At 43.8% G+C, this 22,436-nt stretch overlaps 1 protein-coding gene across 1 annotated transcript in view; it reads right to left on the reverse strand.

Moving 5' to 3' along the window:
• Positions 1-22,436, reverse strand: part of NOTCH4 (notch receptor 4) — a 72,351-nt gene that overhangs the window by 21,858 nt on the left and 28,057 nt on the right. The window contains exons 9-18 of the mRNA XM_032211125.1: positions 19,899-20,100; positions 17,915-18,060; positions 17,668-17,820; positions 14,780-14,928; positions 12,081-12,185; positions 11,499-11,586; positions 9,373-9,606; positions 7,756-7,868; positions 4,626-5,044; positions 3,261-3,587 (exon numbers count right to left, since the gene is read on the reverse strand). Coding sequence (XP_032067016.1) covers positions 3,261-3,587; positions 4,626-5,044; positions 7,756-7,868; positions 9,373-9,606; positions 11,499-11,586; positions 12,081-12,185; positions 14,780-14,928; positions 17,668-17,820; positions 17,915-18,060; positions 19,899-20,100 — 1,936 coding nt within the window. The remainder of the gene's footprint in view (positions 1-3,260; positions 3,588-4,625; positions 5,045-7,755; positions 7,869-9,372; positions 9,607-11,498; positions 11,587-12,080; positions 12,186-14,779; positions 14,929-17,667; positions 17,821-17,914; positions 18,061-19,898; positions 20,101-22,436) is intronic.

Consider the following 22,436-nt stretch of genomic DNA (forward strand, 5'->3'; position numbering starts at 1 on the left):
TTCTACAGTATGTAATGAAAGAGAATTTTTTTGTGTTGTGTCTGTTTTGAAAACTAAAAATAAAAAACTTTTAAAAAATTAAAAAAAAAAATTCAGTAAGCCATTGCTGCATTTATATGACACAAGGTGCATTGAAGGTGCGTACACAGCAGAGGTGGCATTCTGCCAGTTTGCACCGGTTTGAGTGAACCGGGAGTGGCAGCGGCATGAAGCTCCACCCACCCACCCTGATGTCATCACAGTCCTTCTGCATATGCGCAGAAGGTTCTGTGCATACCCAGATATGCACGTACGCTCCCGCTACTGAACTGGTAGGGAAGATAAGAGGATTTCGTGCCTGATACACAGATTAGTATGGTGGCCCTATGCTTGTAGGGCCACAGGCAAGTTCCCATCAGGCCCATGCATTAAAACAGCCCTGCTTGGAAAACCTCATAAAGACGTGTCTATTTATAAAGAGCATTGCTCTTTATAAATTACTGAGAATGATGAAATCCTGAAATAAATGTTGACCTGAACTTTATCGTAATTGCATCTAGCTAGCACCTAAGAACATCATTTGATCGACCATCCATGTGTATATGGAGATTCTCAGTCATCCATTCTCAGTCATCCAGTTCATGGTTGTCCCAAATATGCTTTTTTTCAAGAGGCAACCGGACTTTGTTTTTTTTTTTTCCTTTTGAAGATGTTTTGCTTGTCATCCAAGCAGCTTCTTCAGTTCTGATTGGATGGTAGGTAATAGAAGAATTTTTATTCCTTGCAGACAGCTCGTCATTTGCATCCTTTTAGCGAGTCGTTGAGGAGACCTGGACGACACAGATAAACCTCCAGGTGGCCTCAATGACTCTCTAAAAAGGATGCAAATGACCAGCTGTCCGAAAGGAGCATACGTCCTTCCATTCCCCACCATCCAGTCAGAGCTGAAGCTCCTTGGATGAGAAGCAAAATGTCTTCAAAGGAAAAAAAATCAGAAAGTCTAGTTGCCTCTTGAAAAAAAGCACCTTTTGGATATGCATGTGAACATTTCATGATCGTCCGCATTGTAACAAGGCTGAAATTATACAAACTTGTTTTTGAACTGCTTTGAACTAGTTCAGTGTTTCCCAACCTCAAGAACTTTAAAATGTGTGGCTGACACTTTCTTTTGCAAGGTGCCAGCATCATATGGACAAGAAACAACGGATGAAAACCAATCAAGGAGAGAAGCAAGCTGGAACTAAGGGGAAACTTCCTGACCGTGAGGACAATTAACCAGTGAAACAGCTTTGCCTTCAGAGATTCTAGGTGCTTCTTCATCACTGGAAGTTTTTAAGAAGAGGCTGGACAGTCACTTGCCTGAAACGGTATAAGGTCTCCTGCTTGAGCAGGACTAGAAGACCTCCTAGGTGCCCTCCAGCTCTATTCTGATTGATTGATTGATAATTAATTTTTCAACTACAAGTAGATCTCACTTAGCAATTTCTTTATTTAATGACCGTTCATTTACAAACGGTGACAAAAAAAAAACTTTGACTCTAGAGCTCAAAGACAAGGGTGAGATGGAATATCACGAAATCTGGGACAAATGGTACCGATGGTTAGAAATGAGGGAAAGAGGCTGGGACAGAAAAACACAGGCAAGTTAAGAATTGGAAAATATGGTACTAAGAATGTGTGATAGGTAGGAATTGGATATGTATTTGTATGATTAGTAATTATACAAAAGAAACGGACAGGTAATTGGACTGACTACATACACCTATATAATGTGTTGTGGCCCAGCAGGAGCCATTGGAGCTGCCACCAGACTCTGACAGCGAGGGGCCCTATGAGTCGGCTTTGGAGGATGTGGAGAACCCTGGACAGGGTTCCAACTCCGAGCAGGGCGCAGAGAGGCTAGTTGGCCACCAGGAGGTGCCCGAGCCTTGGACCAGTGGGGAGGAGACAAGGGAGTATGTTTATTTATTTATTTATTATTTATTATCAAAATGTATATGCCGCCCAATCCCGAAGGACTCCAGGCGGCTTACAAAAAAGAGAGAGAAAAAAAGAGAAGAAAAAAAAAGACAGTTTAAAATCACACCACCACATACATTTGTTCTAATCGGGGCTGGACCTCAACAATGAAGTCAACAGCCCCAGGCCTGCCGGAAACAGCCAGGTTTTTACAGCTTTCCTGAAGGCCATGAGAGCGGGTATGGTCCAGATCTCTGGGAGTAGCTGATTCCAAAGAGTCGGAGCAGCCACAGAGAAGGTTCTCCTCCGGGGGCCCGCCAGCCAACACTGTCTGGCTGATGGCATCTGAAGGAGGCCCAATCTGTGGGATCTTACTGGTCACTGGGAGGTATGTGGTAGTAGGCGGTCTCGAAGGTACGCTGGCCCTAAGCCATGCAGGGCTTTAAAGGTAATAACCAACACCTTGAATTGCATCTGGAGACCAATTGGTAGCCAGTGCAGCTAGCGGAGGACAGGTGTAACGTGGGTGTACCTCGGTGCACCCAATATCGCTCATGTGGCCGCATTCTGGACTAGCTGCAGTCTCCAAATGCTTTTCAAGGGTAGCCAGTAATCCAGCTTTGAGGTGACAAGGGCAAGGTTTTCCTGACATCAGCAGTGAGTTGTTCCTGGATGCCCAGCACCGAAGAGCTAATAGGTATCAGGAACAGTTGCGCAAGTACAGGAGGTAATTGCACTCAGCTGGTGGTAATTAGGCTCCTCTCCAGACTATAAAAAGACTGCTTGTGCACACAGCCCTCTTGCAGAAGTCAACGCAGGAAGGAATGTTGGAGAACAGTCTTGTGAGCCTGGCAGGCTGGATTGCTGCCAAGGCTTATCTGTGCCAGTTTGCTGCCAAGGACCTGTCTGTCTGTTAATAAATTCCGTAAAACATCTTTGACTCGGAGTGTGTTGATGTGGGACGAAGGGGTCAGAACAGTAATGGATATTGTAATTGTTGTAAGATCTAATCACTATATGGAAACGTTTATGCCAGAAATGTCACACTATGTCCAATGTTTTTAATGTTTATCTAATAAAAAACTTTTTAAAAAAAATAATACTTTGCAATTAACAGCCCATGAAGTTCTGTAAAGCCAAGGAAAAGATAAAGTCATTTTGTAATCACAGTTGTGGTCTCACTTAGCAACTGAATGACTGAATTGTAGGTCTTAATTGTGGTCACTAAATGAGGACTGTAATTTTTTCCCCCTTTAAGTGGCAGGCCTATCGAGGGAGTTTCGGGCAAAGGTATCAATGAGAAATAAGAGAACCCATCCTACCCGACAGTCTCTGCCAAATCTTTTGTCCGAATCCCTGTCCAGTTGCTCTGGCTGCCCAGCTCTTCCTTCCCTGTGTAAGGGTAAATCCGCTCCCGCTGCTGACGGTCCCGTTGAATCCGTAGCTCCGCCCGCGTGGCGACGACCAGGGAACGCAGGAGCTCCGGAACGCTCTCTCGGGGTAGCAGGACCACCAGCGCCAACGTGGACTCTGCCGGTGGAACAGAAGAGGCGCAGTCCCCACCATCCCAGCCACAGGATGCCGAGTGGCAGCCTCGGTCGCAGTGTCCGTCCGAGAAGCGGTCCCGACAATATCGCGTGTAGGAAGGGCTAAGGAGAAGGGGTCCTTAATGGGGAGCGCACTGGGCAAAGGCAGACATACATCCTTTCCATTCCCTCCTCTATGAAATTCGTGGTGGTACAGTGGTTAGAGTGCAGTACTGCAGGCTACTTCTGCTGACTGCCGGCTGCCTGCAATTTGGCCGTTCGAATCTCACCAGGCTCAAGGTTGATTCCACCTTCCATCCTTCCGAGGTCGGTAAAACAAGGACCCAGATTGTTGTGGGGGCAATATGCTCACACTGTAAACCTCTTAGAGAGGGCTGTAAAGCACTGGGAAGCAGTATATAAGTGCTATTGCTAGAAGGTAATAGTATTCCAGGTGCCTTTGACACATAGCCATGCTGGCCACATGACCCTGGAAAAAGTCTTTGGACAACGCTATCTCCCTCAACCAAGAAATAGAAATGAGCTCTGGGCCCTCGAGTCAGACACAACTGTGCAGGGAAACATTTAACTTTACCTTTACACAGCACCAGTGGTAGGTGTGCATTTGTTTCCCGCTGTGTGTCAAAGCTGATTTGCTTTCATCATTGCCTGCATCAACTTCCAGTTTGCAGTTTGCCAAACAGAAACAGGAGGGAAGGGGTCATTAAATTCCTACGCTGGGGTGGGGGGAGGCTAAGGAATGCATGAGAGCCTTCTGCTGCCCGGAGAGGAGATAGCCACCAAGGGCAGATTCTTGGAGTTATCAGCTGGCACAGACTGTTTTCCCAAACCAAAAGTACTGAGTGTGATTGGTGGACAATGAACAGTGGGTGGCCCAGAGGTGAAAAGGGAGTTTTACCTATTTGAGTTTTCGCGGGAAAACCTCAGAGCTGAACTTTGTTTCTGCTCTGCCTAATGGATCTTTCAATAAAGTTTTACTCTTGGTAATTCCTAAGTGCCAGGAGTTACCTTTTTGGGGAGGTGGCAAATAGGATGGTTGATACTGTGGCAGGGGGAAACCTTTCCTGGCTGCACACACACACACACACACCTATGCTCCCCCCCCCCTGCAATTCATGGTACTATCTGGGGATAACTCACTTGCACTCCTTTTGTGGGACACAGTCAAATCCATCGTACAGGCACTCCTCGTTGTCACAAGGGGGCTGGCAGTGACCGTCTCGGAAAACCCGCTGGCACACATCTCGTTTCGGACAGTTCTTCCAAGGATCGAGCAACCCCAGTGCACAGTCTCCCCCATCCCAGCTGGTCTCTGGAGAGCTGCAGATCCGGTCGCAGTGAGCATCTCCGGCCAACAATGGGCACCTGGAGAGCACAGTGACATTGGCAGCAGGACAGGAGGCTGAGGAACATGGAGGCTGGCGGCAGTCTGGCCCAGAGAAGCCTTCGGTGCAGAGACATCGAGGTCCAGATGGAAGGGCAATGCAGATTCCTCCATTGTGGCAGTAGGAGGACCCACACGGTGGGACGGACAGATCACAAGTTGGTCCATCATAACCCTGGGGTAGAGGAGATCCTTTCTCAGTCTTGCTGGATTATTTTCATTCAAGTCACCGGCAATTGGGTGGCACCTCTAAATTTTTCCCACTTAGCTCTTGGGTGGAGGCAGAAGCAACCTTATGCTAGATCAGATTCTTGGCCCATTCAACCAAAGAACATCCCATCTTCTTACCAGACATTTAACTCAGCTTTGCCTAAGCTTAGACCTCTCTCTGAGTGATGAAATGAACAATTTCAAAATGAAATTTAATGTAGAGAAAAGCAAGGTCTTACACTTAGGCAAGAAAAACCAAAAGTACAGTATTTCCCCCCTAATTACTTGCATAGGGATTATTATTTATGCTATTTATGTATTTTTTGTCATGGATTGCACCAGTGAGGCTAAAACCAATTTTGTTGTACGCATGATGTACAATGACAATAAAGGCTATACTATACAAGTCCAGACTAGGTGAATTCTGGCTCAACGGTAGTAACTACAAGATGGATCTTGGAGTCCTAGTGGACAACCATCTAACTATGAGCCCATGGTGTGCAGCTGCTGCCAAAAAAGCCAATGTAACCCTAGGTTGCATTAACAGAGGAATAGAATCAAGATCATGCAAAGTATTAGTTCCACTTTATGAAGCCCTAAAGACCACACTTAGAATATTGCATCCAGTGTGGGTCACCCCAATTGTTAGGAATATAATTTAACGGTTGGGTTGGCAATATATAAACCATGTAACAATGCTATACCTGTTTCTTTAAATCATACTGTAAAATGTGATTGGTTGCTGTTTTCCTCAATCGGCCACAAGAGGGAGCCAGAATGACTGTTAGCTCTCTGTTTCATTAGATGCTGGGCTGCTCTGATCTGAGTGTTTTGGAAACTGGCTGTTAGAAAGTGCCGTGAGCTATTGTAAGTTTTGCAACTGCTAGCAAACTTTGAGTTTGCTAACGGAACTGATTATATGATACTGGACTATGTTATTTGGAACAAAAAGGATGTTGAAATTTTGGAAATTGTTTAGAGAAGAGTAACAAAGATGACTAGGGGCCTAGAAGTTATAACATATAAAGAACTATGGCAGGAACTGGGTATGTCTAGTCTGGTGAAAAGAAGGATCAGGGACACCATAGCAGTCTTCCAATACTTGAGGGGCTGCCACAAGGAAGAGGTGGTCAACTTATTTACCAAAGCACCTGAAGTCAAAACAAGAAGCAATGGATGGAAACTAATCAAGGAGAGAAGCAACCCAGAACTAAGGAGAAAATTTATAATAGTGAGAACAATCAACCAGTGGAATAAATCGCCTTTGGAAATTGCGAATGCTCCATCACTGAAGGCTTTTAAGAAGAGAATGGACAATCATTTGTCAGAAATAGTATAGGTCTCTTGCGTGAGCATGGGGTTGGACTAGATGACCTCTAAGGTCCCTTCCAACTCTGTTACTGATGAGCAGTTGCCATCATTCCTAGTCAGTACAGATGTAGGACTGTGTGATTAGGAAAGTAGAGAACTGGAGTCCAAAATATTTAGGAGGCACCTGGTTTAGCTTCTCTTGGGAAAATGGTCCTTCCCAGCTCTGTCTGACCAATGGCCACCAACCTTGTCTCTTCAAGAGCTTTTTGTTTCACCTCCCTCCTTCTATGGCTTCACCCGTTAATCTCCATCTGGTCCTCAGTGTTAATTAACAAGAGTCAATCACCCAAGAAAAGTTTCATTAGCAAGCAGAATTAGCCACTATTTTTATATCCATCTGGGCAAGGAAGAGACCTGGGTTATTTGAGCAAAAGGATTCTATAAACTAGGTTATGATTGAGTCCATACAACAGGCTTAACTTTAAACCCAGATCATCCAAATAATCATAGCTGGGTTTGTGTCCACATTATGCCCAAATACTGTTAATTTGTTTGGCATTCTTGCATGATGTCTTATGAGATTTTGGAATTTTAAGGGACACCATTGATTTATTTCACAGTGGTTGATTGGGCCTCTTGCAAGCTTGATGGGTGAAAAGTTACCAACTTTTGTATTAAACTTTAATACCCAATCATCTAACTTAACAGAATAACAGAGTTGGAAGGGACCTTGGAGGTCTTCTAGTCCAACCCCCAACTCAAACAAGAAAACCTATACCGTTTCAGACAAATGGCTATCCAACATCTTCTTAAAGACTTCCAGTGTTGGAGCATTCACAACTTCTGGAGGCAAGTTGTTCCACTGGTTAATTGTTCTAACTGTCAGGAAATTTCTACTCAGTTCTAAGTTGCTTCTCTCCTTGATTAGTTTCCACCCATTGCTTCTTGTTCTGCCCTCAGCTTCTTTGCAGAATAGCTTGACTCCCTCTTCTTTGTGGCAGCCCCTGAGATATTGGAACACTGCTATCATGTCTCCCCTGGTCCTTCTTTTCATTAAGTTTAATGAATTGTATGCAAATGACTTTTCCAAACTCTTCTTGAAATCCTCCAGTGTTGGAGCAACCACAATTTCTGGAGGTGAGCAGTTCCACTGATTAATTGTTCTCACTTATCAGGAAATTCCTCCTCAGTTCTAGCTTAGTTCTTTCCTTCCTAGGTTTCCACCCATTGCTTCTGGTCCTGCCCTCAAGTGTTTTGGAGAATAGCTTGACTGCTTCTTCTTGGTGGCAGCCCCTGAGTTATTGGAAGACTTCTGCTCTACAATTCTACTATTTATTTTATTTTTTTGCTTGATCCCATTCATACCTGTATACAATGGCAGATGAATTCAAGAGGGTTCTTGGGCAGCACACTACAGCTTCCACCATTAAGGCAAGGATTTGATTGGCAACTGTCAATCATGGATTCACACAGAAGTCCTGGAGGGAAGAACAAACACGGTGCCAAAGAGTTCGTTTTAATTTTTTTATTTCAGTTGGTTTCTTCTTTGCAATCTACCAGCATTGTCCCTTTCTTTTGTCTAAACGTCTGGAAATTTGATCTTAGCAGTTTCTGCTACAAGGTCAGTTTCTGATGGTTTGTAGGTAGCTCTCCACTTACAACCACAATGAAACTCAAATTTTGGTTGCTAGGCAAGATAGCTATGAGTTTTGTCTCAATTTAGAACCTTCCTTCCCCCCAATTGTGAAGTGAATCCCTGCAGTTGTTAATTTAGTAACAGGGTTGCACTGACTTTGCTTATCCAAAAGTCGCAAAAGAGGATCATATGACCCTGGGGGACACTCATAAATACTAGTCAGTTGCAAAAGAATCCCAATTTTGATCATGTGACCGTGGGGCAGGGCTGGGTTTCAACCGGTTCGCGGCAGTCCCTGCGAACCGGTTGGTCGCCGAACCCAGAAGTAAGTAACTTCCGGGAACGGCGAAGGGCCCCCCCTGCACCCGCGCACCTGCGCCCGCTCCTTACCCGGTTTTGATGAATTCTGCGCTTCCACGCATGCGCAGGACGCATACAGCGCCTGCGCGATCCTCCAGGAGCAGCTGGAGCATCGCACAGACACTAGTACGCACGCGCGCGCCGCACACGTGCGCAAGGACGCCGCACACGTGCGCGAGGGCACCGCCGGCCTCGTTCCAACCGAACCGGTTGGAACGGGGCGAGAAACCCACCCCTGCCATGGGGATGCTACAATAGTTGTTAAGTGTGAAAAAAATGGTCGTAAGTCATTCTTTTCAGTACTGTTGTAACTTTGAAAGATCGCTAAACGAATGGTTACAAGTCGAGAAAAAAATATAAAAAATTAGAATTCCTTATTGGCCAAGCGTGATTGGATCCACAAGGAATTTGTCTCTGGTGCATAAGCTCTCAGTGCGCATACAAGGCACAAGGACTTCTTGTACCAACTTTCTGCTTTGACAATCTACAACACACACAGCTGGAATTTGACACGCACAGATAATGAAGGAACCAATGTTATTTTGGGTGAGAAAGTACAGATAGACCTTGACTTACAACCATGACGGATCTGGCCCATCACGGACACCAGTTGTGTGATGGTCGTAAAGCAAGTCACCCATATGACTCATCTGATTTTACGGCCATTTTTGTGGTCGTTGTCAAGCAAACACCACATCCGTCCAAGGACCATTGTGATCATCAAGTCCTCATCATTGTTCTGTATGGGCCAGTTTTGCCAAAAGACTGGAGTCGTGGTTAGAATGCAGTATTGCAGGTTGACTCTGCCCAATGCCAGGAGTTCGATCCTGACCAGCTCAAAGTTGACTCAGCCTTCCGAATTTGGTAAAATGAGGACCCAGATTGTCGGGGGCTAATATGCTGACTCTGTAAAACTGCTTAGAGAGGGTTATAAAAGCACTATGAAGAGGTATATAAGTGCTATTGCTATAGTGCTATTACCTTACCTGAATATCCAAGGTTGCAGAGACAATGAAAACCATGTTCATCTGATTGGCAGCTCTGGGACCCAGGTCGGTGGCAAGGCTGGGAGAAGCAGGCATCCACCACCCCCTGACACCTTTCCCCCACATATCCAGGGGGGCAGATGCACAAAAACCCCTCCGGCTGAGCCACGCAGGTCCCGCCATAGTAACAGGGGGGGCTGGCTAGAGAGCAGGAGTCCAGGTGACAATTGGGTCCTGGAAGAACAAAAAGAACCGTCAAGAGTCCTCTGTTCTTCGCCCACACAGTCAACCTCACTAGTTTTCATTTTTGTTTTAGGCAAAAGGTCCTTTAAAATTAAAACGATGAGAGGCTGGGTTGGGCAGTGTGGGTCCAAACTGGCAACGCAGTTGTGTGATTCAGCACGAAGAGCGGCTCTAATCCAGTGTTTCTCAACCTTAGCCACTTTAAGCTGTGTGGACTTCAACTCCCAGAATTCCCCAGCTGGGGAATTCTGGGAGTTGAAGTCCACACAGCTTAAGATGGCTGACGTTGCGAATCACTGCTCTGATCACGTCAGTAAATCGCTCTGGATGGATACAAAATACATATCCATCACTTATCAGTGATATATTGTATTATAAGTGATATATATCCCTCTCTGGGGAGTGTCCTGCAAGTGTTGGTTGTTTCATATTGTGTGGGGCGCACACATCCCATTTTCCCTGGGATGACATGGCAGCTCCTTCCCAGCCCCATATGCTCTTTGGGGCCATAGAATTATATTTTTGGGAGTATAAGACGCACCTTTTTTCCTCTAAAAAGATGCTGAAAATCTGGGTGCATCTTATACACTGAATACAGCATTTTTTTTGCCTCCTAAAGCCCCACCCCTTCACCAAAATGGCCGTGCAGAGCCCTTAGGAGACTTGCAGAGTGCTCCTTGGAGTGGGGGGGGGAAGTATTGAGCAAAAAATGGGCCATTTCTTGTCCCCCCAGCCCCCAGCAGCACTCTATAAGTCTCCATAAGGCTATGCGTGCATATATATTTTTTTTTACAAAAAACGCTCAGTTTTCACAAAAAACGGGCCATTTTGGGGAGGTTTGCAGAGTGCAAAACCTTTTTTTTCCCCTTTCGGAAAGCTGTTATAGTGGTTGATGAGTTTTAGGTGCTACAGGTTGTCAGCAATTTCCTTCTCTAGCACATGGATAAATACACCTGGAAACATTTACCTACCTACCTACTCTCTCTCCCTACCTACCCGCTGCATTTATCTCTCTCTCTCTCCCCCTCTATCTACTTATATACCTACCTACTCTCTCTCTCTCCCCTACCTATCTACTATATTTCTCTCTATTTTTCTCTCTCTATCCCTCTACCTACCTACCTACTTACCTACTCTCTCTCTCTCTCCCTACCTATCTACTGTATTTCTCTCTATCTCTATTTCTCTCTCTCTATCCCTCTACCTACCTACTGTATTTCTCTCTCTCTCTCTCTTTCTCTATCCCTTTATCTACCTACCAACCTACTCTCTCTCTCTCCCTATCTACTGTATTTCTCTCTCTCCCTCTATCTACCTACCTACCTACTCACTCTCTCTCTCTACCTACTGTATTTCTCTCTATCTATTTCTCTCTCTCTATCCCTCTACCTACCTATCTACATGCTCTCTCCCTCCCTTCCTCCTGTATTTCTCTCTCTCTCTCTATCCCTTTATCTACCTACCAACCTACCTACTCTCTCTCTCCCTACCTATCTACTCTATTTCTCTCTCTCCCCCCTCTATCACCTACATACCTACCTACTCTCTCTCTCTCCCTACATATCTACTGTATTTCTCTCTATCTCTATTTCTCTCTCTATCCCTCTACCTACCTACCTACCTATCTACACGCTCTTTCCCTACCTACCTACCTACTGTATTTCTCTCTCTCTCTCTACCCCTTTATCTATCTACCTACCTACCTACTACCTACCTACCTACCTACCTACCTAACTGCTCTCTCTCTCTCTCTACCTACCTACTGTATTTCTCTCTCTTTCTCCCCCCCACCCCCAAGCCTTCTGCCACTTGGATTGTGGGAGGCAGTTGACTGTTCCTGGCTGTGTATGTTTTGCTCAAGCCTACACAAATCTCTCCCTCACCTTTTGTTCCTGGCGGACACAAGCATCGAAAACCGCCTGCCGTCTTCGTACAGGTTCCTCCATTGAGACATTTTTGTGTTGGCGGGCACTGGAAGGAGACAGTGGTGAGTAGATTCGTCACTACAGGTAGTCCTCGACTTACAACAGTTTGTTTATTGACCGTTTGAAGTCACAAGTCAGTGAAAAAAGTGACACATGACCATTTCTCACATTTACAACTGTTGCCGCATCCCCATGGCCATGTGATATTTGGCGATTGACTCATATTACGATGATTGTGGTGTCTTGGGGAGGGATGTCATGCCAACACTTTTTATGACCTTAAGTCAGTGGGGAAGCCAGATTCACTTAACAACCATGTTACTAACGTAACCACTGCAGTGATTCACTTAACAACCATGGCAAGAGAGGTTGTAAAATGGGACAAAATTCACTCAACAAATGTTTCACTTAGCAATGGAAATTTTGGGCTCAATTGTGGTCGTACTTCGAGGACTACCTGCAGTAGCGATAAAATCCGAGAACCCTGGAACTGGTTACTGCAGTATTTAAGCAAACAAATGCAGTTCAAGTCTCACTTACAGAAGTCTGGTCAGCTTCTCCAAGGACACGCCCAGCAAAGGGGAGCCTCTTTCCCTTGTCGCTCGGTTCCATGGTGGATCTGATCTTAGGATTGGGACGTTTAACCTAGAATTTAAGCCAAATTGAGCAACACAAACGACTGGGAAGAAAATGGAGTCCGAAACGAGGACTTGAAATTAGGAATGGGACGTGTCCCCTACGTGGGGCAGAGCAAGTCACACCGCCAACCCCAGGCATTTTTAACAGCTGCTAGCTTGGCAAACCAACATCAAAGACAGCAGTGGGTTTCACTTATTTTTACCACCGGTTCACCCCACACACTCACCTTCCACGCCTGTGCTTAGCTCACACGTGCGCCTTCCACGTATGCGCCCGGCCTAAAAAACGTGGCTAAATAGGACAGCATAGAGTCGGGGTGGGGTGGGGTGGAGGGTGGAGGGTGGACCCAGTCCAGGGGTAGACTTCAAAATTTTTAGCAATGGGTTCTCTGACGGTTGCTGGGTGGGTGTGGCCATGGTGGCCGAGGCTGAGTCAGCCTTCTGCACCATGGCTGGGCATTTTTGCCCTCCCCGGGCTCTGGCGGCCCAAAACAGATCCATTTCCAGCCTTCAGAAACTTGCGGTAAGCCCGTTTTTCACCCTCCACGAGTCTCCACGCGTACCCTGCACTTACCTGTATCTAAAACAGGCTGTGTGGGGACTCCTGGGAGGGGTGGGGTGGGCGGGGCCAGCCAGGAGTGGGAATTGAGGGTTCTCCAAATTGCACAGAATCTTATCTAGAAGTTCTCCCGAACCCCTATGAAGCCCTGATCGTCCATCCCTGGCCCAACCATGATCTTCGCTGCCAGTTTGCCCGAACCGGCTGAATGCCACCTCTGATCAAAGGTTCTTGAATGGGAGTTTCAAGCAATGACATTTCTTTGCTCATTCTCGGAGGGGCAGCTACTGTTAAAAGGAAAGATTTCACCACCACCACCACTTCTGATAGGGTCACATTCCCTCCTTGAGACTTTCAAGGATCTATCACAGTGATGGCGAAGCTATGACACATGTCAGAAGTGACACGCCACATTTGGGTGACAGGCCACCGATCATCCACACCCAATGACTATTCTCAAAAGCATGTTCTCATGCAATTTTTGGAGGTTGTGGCGGCTGTGGGAGGATAGGGTATGCTCTTATGTGGCCTACAGAACCTTTAAAAATTGTGTGAAGAATGGGGCATGCCTTTGCACAATTTTTGGAGGCCAAGGAGGCCATGTGAGAATGAGATAAGGTCTTGCACCGCCTTCAAACGGTCCGGAATTTGTGCGAGAGGATCGTGTTCTCATGCAACCTCCAGAGCCCTTGAAATGAGCTTGTTTTAGCTATATGTCACTTTTGTAATTATCTGATAGTTCTTTATAAAGTACATAGCAGGAGCTGTGGTGGTGCAGTGGCTAGAGTGCAGTAGTACAGATTACTTCTGTAATCATTTGTCGGCTGTGACCAGGGGGACCTTTGCCCAGGTTCACCTGGTGCACCAATTGCAACCCTACCTGGATCGGGAGGCCCTTCAGATAGTCACTCACGCCCTTGTGACCTCAAGACTGGATTACTGTAACGCGCTCTACATGGGGCTGCCCTTGAAGAGTGTTCGAAGACTTCAGCTAGTCCAGAACGCAGCCGCGCAAGCGATCGTGGGTGCACCCAGGTACACCCACGTTAAACCTATCCTCCGCGAGCTGCACTGGCCACCCATTAGTCTCCAGACTCGCTTCAAGGTGCTAGTCATTACTTATAAAGCCCTACATCGGACCTGGGTACCTGAGAGACCACCTCCTGCCAATTACCTCCCATAGACCGATCAGATCGCACAGACTAGGCCTCCTCCGGATCCCATCTGCCAGCCAATGTCGGCTGGCAACTTCCTGGGGGAGAGCCTTCTCTGTTGCAGCTCCAGCCCTCTGGAACGAGCTCCCCGTGGAGATCTGGACCCTTACTACTCTCCCGGCCTTCTGCAAAGCCACTGGCTGCTCCGGCAGGCTGGGGGGCTGTTGAAATAGCCAGCCCCATGGTAACTATGAATGTTGTGTATTTAAAATTGTTGTTTGTCTACTTGTCTATTTATCCCCTTCCCTTGTTTATTGTAAGCCGCCCAGAGTCCTTTGGGAGTGGGCGGCATACAAGACCAATAAAATACAAATACCAATACCAATACTTCTGCTGACTGCTGGCTGCCTGCAGTTCGAATCCACCAGGCACAAGGTTGACTCAGCCTTCCATCCTTCCGAGGTGGGTAAAATGAGGGCCCAGATTGTTGGGGAATATGGTGACTCTGTAAACCGCCTAGAGAGGGCTGTAAAAGCACTGTAAAGCGATATATAAGTCTAAGTGCTATTGCTATTGCTAGCACATGATTTGACTATTTTTTTAAATATAAATGATATTATAGAGAATTTTCTTGGTTGGAGGAGCGCGGAATGACACACAACAGCAGAGTCAAATAAGGCATTTTCCAAAATTTTGAGATGCCAAGCCCCAAAACCGCACCCTCAGTGATCCATCAGGCAGATGCCATCACCCACCTGATAGATGAGATTGGACAACCATTTGCCTGAAATGGTGTGGGGTTTCCTGCTTCAGCTGGGGGTTGGACTAGAAGACCTCCAGGGTCCCTTCCAACTCTGTTATTCTGTGACCTCTGTGTTCTAAACTCACCTGGCAGCCACCTTCTCCAGTCTGGTTTGTGCAGTTGTCTCTGTTCTGCTGGGTCCTGTGTTGGCATTGGGGGCCACCCCATCCGGGAGGGCAGAGGCAGTGGGGGGAAGACTCCTTCACTCTGCATTGGCCTCCGTTCTTGCAAGGGTCTGTGGCATGTGGTAGAAAGAAACAGATAGGGAGACCCAGGTTTTCAGGCATTTAGCTCAGGAAGGATTTTGAGATGCCGCCTTCTTATTCAGCAGCATTCTGTAATGTGCAGAAAAAGTGTCCCAAATGCAGAATTTCAGCGTTTGAGCCTTTCTCTGGGTGATAATAAGAAAAGTTTTACCTATTCTATTTCTGTTACAATGGAGTTAAAGGGACAGGGGCAGGGGTGCAAAGAAAGTAGCATCCTTGCCAATTCTATATTCTGTATTTTTCGGAGTATAAGACACACCGGAGTATAAGACGCACCAAGATTTTGAAGAGGCAAATAAAAGAAAAAGTTTTTGTGCTCTGCAGACCTCTCAAAAATGATGCGTTTTTCGGGGAAACAGGCCTGTTTTTTTCCAAAAAAGTGGGGCATTAATAGCCTTTAGGAGGCTTGTAGAGTGCTCCTGGACTGGGGTAGTTGTGGGTTCCGAATCCCATTGCAACTGGTACAGTGGAAAGGGGGTGGGCGTCCACCACATGAATGTGCGCAGCACGCACACTAGCACACAGCTTGGGCGTGCATACTTACCACCCACGACACTCTGCAATGCCTCTGCGATGCTCCGCAACACTCCAGCTATTCAGCCGAGCGTCGCACAGGCATTGTATGCTCTGTGCGCATGCGCGGAACCCCCGAAAACTTCAAATACCATTAAGGAGTGCTGGCGGGAGGGTGGGCCCTCCGGAGCACCGTACCGGAATGGTACCTGGTGCTCCCAGCAGGCACCGGTACTCACATACTGGGGCTTACCGGTTGTAGCCCACCACTGGGCCGGGGGGGGGACCAAAACAAGCAAAAAACAGCCCATTCTTTGCTCATTTCCCCCTGCCCCGGAGCACTCTGCAGGGCTCCTAAGAGCTCTGCATGGCCATTTTGGTGAAGGGGGCGGGGTTTCGGGAGTCAAAAAAATGCTGTATTCAGTGTATAAGACGCACCGAGATTTTCAGCCTCTTTTTTGAAGGAAAAAAGTGTGTCTTATACTCAGAAAAATACGGGTAATTCTTATTCTCAAGAGTAAATAAATGCCTTACTTTCCAATGGAACAAGAATGATGGTTTTAAAGAATGTAAAACTACTAAATTTGGAATGTGTCCTTTAATTTATCATTTATTTAGCAGAGTTTGGATCAGAACATTTGAATGTCAGTCTGACTAGCTCTGTTACAGTATCACAGAAGTGAGTGCACCCCCTCACATTTTGTAAATATTTAAGGATATCTTTTCATGTGACAACACTGAAGAAATGACACTTGGCTACAATATAAAGTGGAGAGTATACAGGTTGTATAACAGTGTAAATGTGCTGTCCCCTCAAAATAACGCAACGCACAGCCATTAATGTCTAAACTGCTGGCAACAAATGTGAGTAGAACCCTACGTGATAATGTCCACATATTACTTCTGTGATATACTGAAAATGGACATGAACTGTGAATAGTTAGAATCAGAACTCAAGCTGAGTTGGAACTGTGTCTATATCAGTCATGCTTTCACACAGGCGTCTTCCTTTATGGTAACAAGCAGTACTTGCTTAGTGTCCAGCCAAAGTTACAATGGACCTCCTCAGGGCTACTTATGGACCACCCCGCCTTGTGTAAAACTCACACACAGAGGTGCACGTTTGCATTTTGGATGCTTGGCCATCAGCCCATGCTGATGCTATTTGTAGCACCCTGTGATTTTCAGTGGGTTGTTGTTGTTTCCCCCCCCCACCCTCTGGTGTTTACTTCTAGTTTCCCGCCAAGATTGCCCACTGAAGAAAGCGAGTTTGCTTAATGACTGCGGTATTTGCTTAACAACCACCGCAAAAGCAGTGGCAAAATTGGGCATATGGTGATCCGCTTGATGAAGCATGGCTATTTTCCTGTGTCTAGGGTGCCAGATGTATACTTAATCTGGATGTTTTTAGTGTTTTTATTGTCTTAAAATGTTTTTAATTGTATTTTTTTTTATAAGCCACCCAGAGTCGTTGACTGAGATGGGAAGCTATAAGAATTGAATAGTAAATAAACAAACCATGATTTATAATTGTAAATCCAGACTCAATTAAGGATGTAAATCAAGGACTACCTATCATTTGCTTCCTATCTGTTCTCTCTGTCAAAATTTCCTATTAATGTACCTGCATACTCCAAGAATCTTAGGTCACCATTCTGTATGAGACATATATAACATTTCTTAACCTCGACATCTTTTTGATATGTGGACTTCAACTCCCAGAATACTTTAGCCAGCATGCTGTCTGGGGAATTCTGGGAATTGAAGTCCGCACATCCCAAAATAGACAAGGTTGAGAAACATTGATCTAGAGGTCCCTTATGGATACTAGGGATTGGTGACCAGAACCACTAATAAAATAGCAATAAAAGTAATAAAATGGACATTGGGATCCTCTCCAATTTTTGATACTTTCAAAGTGAGTATTCCATCACTTAAAGCAATGGGTTTTTTTTTCAAACTGAGCCATATTGGTGGACTTCAACTCCCAGACTTCCCCAGTCGGCATGAAGTTGAGGTCCTATCATCCTAAAAAGTTGCCAAGTTTGAAAAACACTGACATACAAGAAATATTCCCAAAAATTTGGACTCTCACATTTAACATGTACTTTACAGAGCAGCAATGACATGTGAGAGAATCAGCCAAGAGAGTTTTTTTAGATATTGTGCAGAGCTGCTGCTGCTTAGATACTCACAGTCTGAGCAGAGGTCCAGAGTAATCTGGCATTTGAGTCCTGAATAACCCCTGGGGCAGAGGCAGTGAAAACTTCCAGGGCTGTTAAGGCAAGTTCCAGAATTCAAACAGGGGCCCGATGAGCATTCGTCCTCATCTGCATCGCACGCTGCCCCTGCGAGGGAGGGAAGAGTCAGTGATCCAGGGAGGAAGGGAGCAATTGTGTTTGGCTGCCCAAAGGAGGAATTGGCAGATTCAGACCGTGTTACCTACGTAGCCGCTGGGGCATATGCATTGGAAGGATCCCTGGCGGCTCAAGCAAGTAGCCCTCTGGTGGCATGGGTTGGAATTGCAAGCATTGATCTCTGTGTCGCATTTCTGGCCGGTCCATCCAGGGGAACAGGTACACAGCGGTCTGGGAAAGAAGGGAGGGGAGGGGAGAAAGAGAAAATTACTTTATTTTATTTTATTTTTCATCTTTTATGTTTCATTTTATTACTTATTTTATTTTATATTTATTATTTTACTTGATTTTTATTTGATATTTATTTGATTATTTGATATTTTATTATTTTATTTTTACTACTTTTATTATTTTATCTTATTTTTATTTGATTATTTTTATTTAATTATTTATTTGATTTTTATTTCATTTCATTTTTATTTGATGTTTTACTTTGCTTTTTATTTTGTTTTGTTTTGTTTTGTTTTTTATTGTTTTATTTCATTTTATTTTACTTTGTTTTATTTTGTTTTTATTTTATTTTATTATTTGTATTTTATTATTTTATTTTATTTCATTTTATTATTTTTTATTTGATTTTTTATTTTATTGCTTATTTTATTTTATTTTTATTCTTTCATTTGATTTTAGTTTTTTACATCTTATTTTTATTTTATTTTATCAAATAAAATAAATATCAAATAAAATATCAAATAAAAGAATAAAAATAAAATAAAATAAGTAATAAAATAAAAAATTAAATGCAAAATAATAAAATCAAATAAAACAGAATCAAATAAAAAGAAAACAAAAAGTAAAGTAAAACATCAAATAAAATAAAATAAGATGTAAAAAACTAAAATTTTATTAAACTAATATTTTATTTTAGTTTTTTATATCTTATTTTATTTTTATTTTATTTGATGTTTTACTTCACTTTTTATTGTTTTCTTCTTATTTGATTCTGTTTTATTTGATTTTATTATTTTGCATTTGATTTTTATTTTATCATTTATTTTATTTTTATTCTTTTATTTAATATTTTATTTGATATTTTATTTTAGTTTTTTACATTTTATTTTTATTTGATGTTTTACTTTACTTTTTATTTTGTTTTCTTTTTATTTGATTCTGTTTTATTTGATTTTATTATTTTGCATTTGATTTTTTTATTATTTATTTTATTTTATTTTTATTCTTTTATTTGATATTTTATTTTATTTTTTAGATCTTATTTTTATTTTATTTTATGTCTACTTTTTATTTTGTTTTCTTTTTATTTTGTTTTCTTTTTATTTGATTCTGTTTTATTTGATTTTATTATTTTGCATTTGATTTTTTCTTTTATTACTTATTTTATTTTATTTTTATTCCTTTATTTGATATTTTAGTTGATATTTTATTTTATTTTTTTAAATCTTGTTTTTATTTTATTTTTTATTTGATGTTTTATTCACATTATATTTTTTGTTTTATTTTGTTTTATTATTCTCCATTTGATTTTTTATTTAATTACTTATTTTATTTTTATTCATTTATTTAATAATATCTATAGTATATCAATCTCTTGGTAGCTATAGCTATCTCTATATAATCTCTCTCTCCCCCCTCTCTCTTTTCCCTCCCTCTCTCTCTTTCTCCCTCTTTCTCTCTTTCTTCCTCTCTCTCTTCTCTCTTCTCTTTTTCTCCCTCCCTCTTTCTCTCTCTTTCTCCCTCCTCTCTCTCTCTCTCTTCTCTCTCTCTCTTTCTCTCTCCTTGTTCAAATCAAGACATTTAATGCTATTGCATTATTGTATAAATGAAGGGTATTAATTTGAACAATGTGATCTACAAATTTTGGTGTATTCTCGTTCTCACAAAGTTAGAGGGAGGGAGGAAAACTCTCAACGGACACTTGCAGGGTTCTGTTCCTATAACCTTATAATAAAGGCATGTTTATTTTAGTTTAATAAAAATACATTTATATTTACATGCACGACTTTGGTTTTCTAGTCCAGTCTACCTTGAAGAACTGATGGATCCATCCTTACCCAGATTCTGTCCCATGGCAACTGCCTCCGTTAAGGCACTGAAACGCCCAACAAGGGTCATTGAATTCCTTGCAGAGGGCTCCTGTGAACCCCGGAGCACAAACACAGGTGAAGGAGCCGGGGACATTCACGCAGGTTCCATGCTCGCAAGGGGCACCGCGACAGAAATCAGCATCTCTCTCGCACCGAAGTCCCTCGAAGCCTGGAGACATAATGTTGACACCATCAATCTTCTGCCTTCCCTACGCACATATTTGCTAGTTGTTCCCGATTCTAGGGGGCAGTACTTGTCTCTGTTTCAAAGCCAAAGAGCCAGCGCTGTCCAAAGACTCTCCATGGTCACGTGGCCGGCATGATTAAATGCTGAAGGCACACAGAACGCTGTTACCTTCCCACCAAAGTGGTCCCTATTTTTCTACTTGTATTTTTTTATGGGCTTTCCAACAGCTAGGTTGGCAGGAGGTGGGACAAGTAACAGGAGCTCACTCTGTTACATAGCACTAGGGATTCAAACCGCTGAACTGCTGACCTTTCTGATCGACAAGCTTAGTGTCTTAGCCACTGAGCCACCGCGTTTTACATTACCCTTATCCAAAGCTTATCGTGAGCCAACTCAGGAGGTGATGATGATACAGGTCTAACAAAGGAATTGTTGAGTCTGTCGTTTGTACCTCTGTAACCGCCTGGTTTGGCACAGCAACCAAACAGGGCAGGCAAACAGATTTCAAACGAGAGTTAGGACTGCAGAAAAAACAATTGCAACCAGCCTGCCTTCCATTGAGGACCTGTATCCGGCACGAGCCAGAAAGAAGGCTGTGAAAATATTTACAGACCCCCTCACACCCTGGACATAAATTGTTTCAACTTCTTCCCTCAAGATGACATTATAGGGAATCGCATGCCAGGACAACCAGACACAAAGAGAGTCCCCCCCCACCCCCGCTATTGCTCTGCTAAACAACTGTAGGAAGCTCCCCTCCCTAAATTAAATATTCTTTATTCTTAATATTAATAGAGGCAAAATATTATATTTTCCCAAAGGAGGAATGGAGAAACATGCTCTTAAAGACAGAAAGCAGCCCCCAGTCTATCTTAATAGCATCCAGTAGATGCCTGAAGTCTTTAGAGATGGATATTTTGTGCCCATTGAGAAAGACTGGGCTAGCCTATTCACAAACAGCTCCAGCTCCAGCTGTTGGGATTAAGAATTTACATCCCCAACCCAAATTCTAAGGACCCCTAGTGTATAATAAGATTAGCTGTCACCATTAGAATAGCAAAAAACACAAGGCTCACTACTTGCACAACCCCTGGGAGCAGTGGTCCAAGGGGTGGGTTCCTGCCAGTTCTAACCTATACAAGAGGTTCCACAAATCTACAGTGCCGTTTAGAACCGGTTCCAGCTCCCTCCCCCCCCCCCATCCAACATCATCAAGATGAAGAGCCAGAGGAAGGAATTCTGGGAGTTGAAGTCCACAAGTCTTAAAGCTGTCAAGTTTGAACATCCCTGGGTTTTTTTTTCTAAAGGGTTAGGGGTGCAAGGGTCTTGTAACTTGACAGCTTTAAGACTTGCACACTTCAATGCTAGAGTTTCTGAGCCAACATTTTGGTTGCTAAGCAAGAGCGTTATTAAATGAGTTTCACCACATTTTACAAGTTGGCCATGCCCACCCGGTCACATGACTGCCAAGCCACTCCCACCCAGTGACATGGCCAACAAGCCACTCCCACAAAGCAGGCCACACCTACAGAAGAGGTTCTAAAAATTTTTGAAACCCACCACTGAGAGGTTCTCAACCTTCCCTATGCCACGACCCTTTAATACAGTTCCTCATGTTGTGGTGACCCCCAACCATAAAATTGGTGTCCTCATATGTTTTAGTCTCTAGTCCCCTAATCAACTTTGTTGCTCTTCTCTGCACTCTTTCTAGAATCTCCACATCCATATATACAATTACTTTGGGGATCAGTGCAACGGAGCCAGCCAGAGGTGTTTAAAAGATGAGTGGTTATATAGTAAATCTGTTAAATAAATGCTGAACTCCAGCCAACCTTAGAAAAAGTCTTAGTCACTATCAGGCTGAGGCATTCAAAGGGTGTCCAAGATACAATCTCTGTCTCGGTTTCTTGCTGTAAAGCAGAAGGAAATCTGTAACTTTCAGCCACAAAGTTGTGTGACACACTAGCCAGTAACACCCAGCAACAGCGCTTAGATTTATATACAGCTTCAAAGTGCTTTACAGTCCCCTCTAAGCGGTTTGCAGAGTCAGCGAATTAAAATCAATTGGAACAGACTGGAAGGGGCTTTGAAGGTCTTCTAGTCCAACTCTCTGCTCAAGCAGGAGGCCCTTTACCATTTCAGACAAGAGACAGTCAAGTCTCTTCTCAAAAACCTCCAGTGAAGGAGCACCCACAACTTCTGAAGGCAAAGCTGTTCTACTGGTTAATTGTCCTCACTGTTAAGAAGTTTCTCCTTAATTCCAGGTTGCTTCTCCCCTCAATGAGTTCCCATCCATGGTTCCTCTCTCCCCGCCCCTC

Source organism: Thamnophis elegans, chromosome 2, assembly GCF_009769535.1.
Source record: "Thamnophis elegans isolate rThaEle1 chromosome 2, rThaEle1.pri, whole genome shotgun sequence".
Taxonomy (NCBI): domain Eukaryota; kingdom Metazoa; phylum Chordata; class Lepidosauria; order Squamata; family Colubridae; genus Thamnophis; species Thamnophis elegans.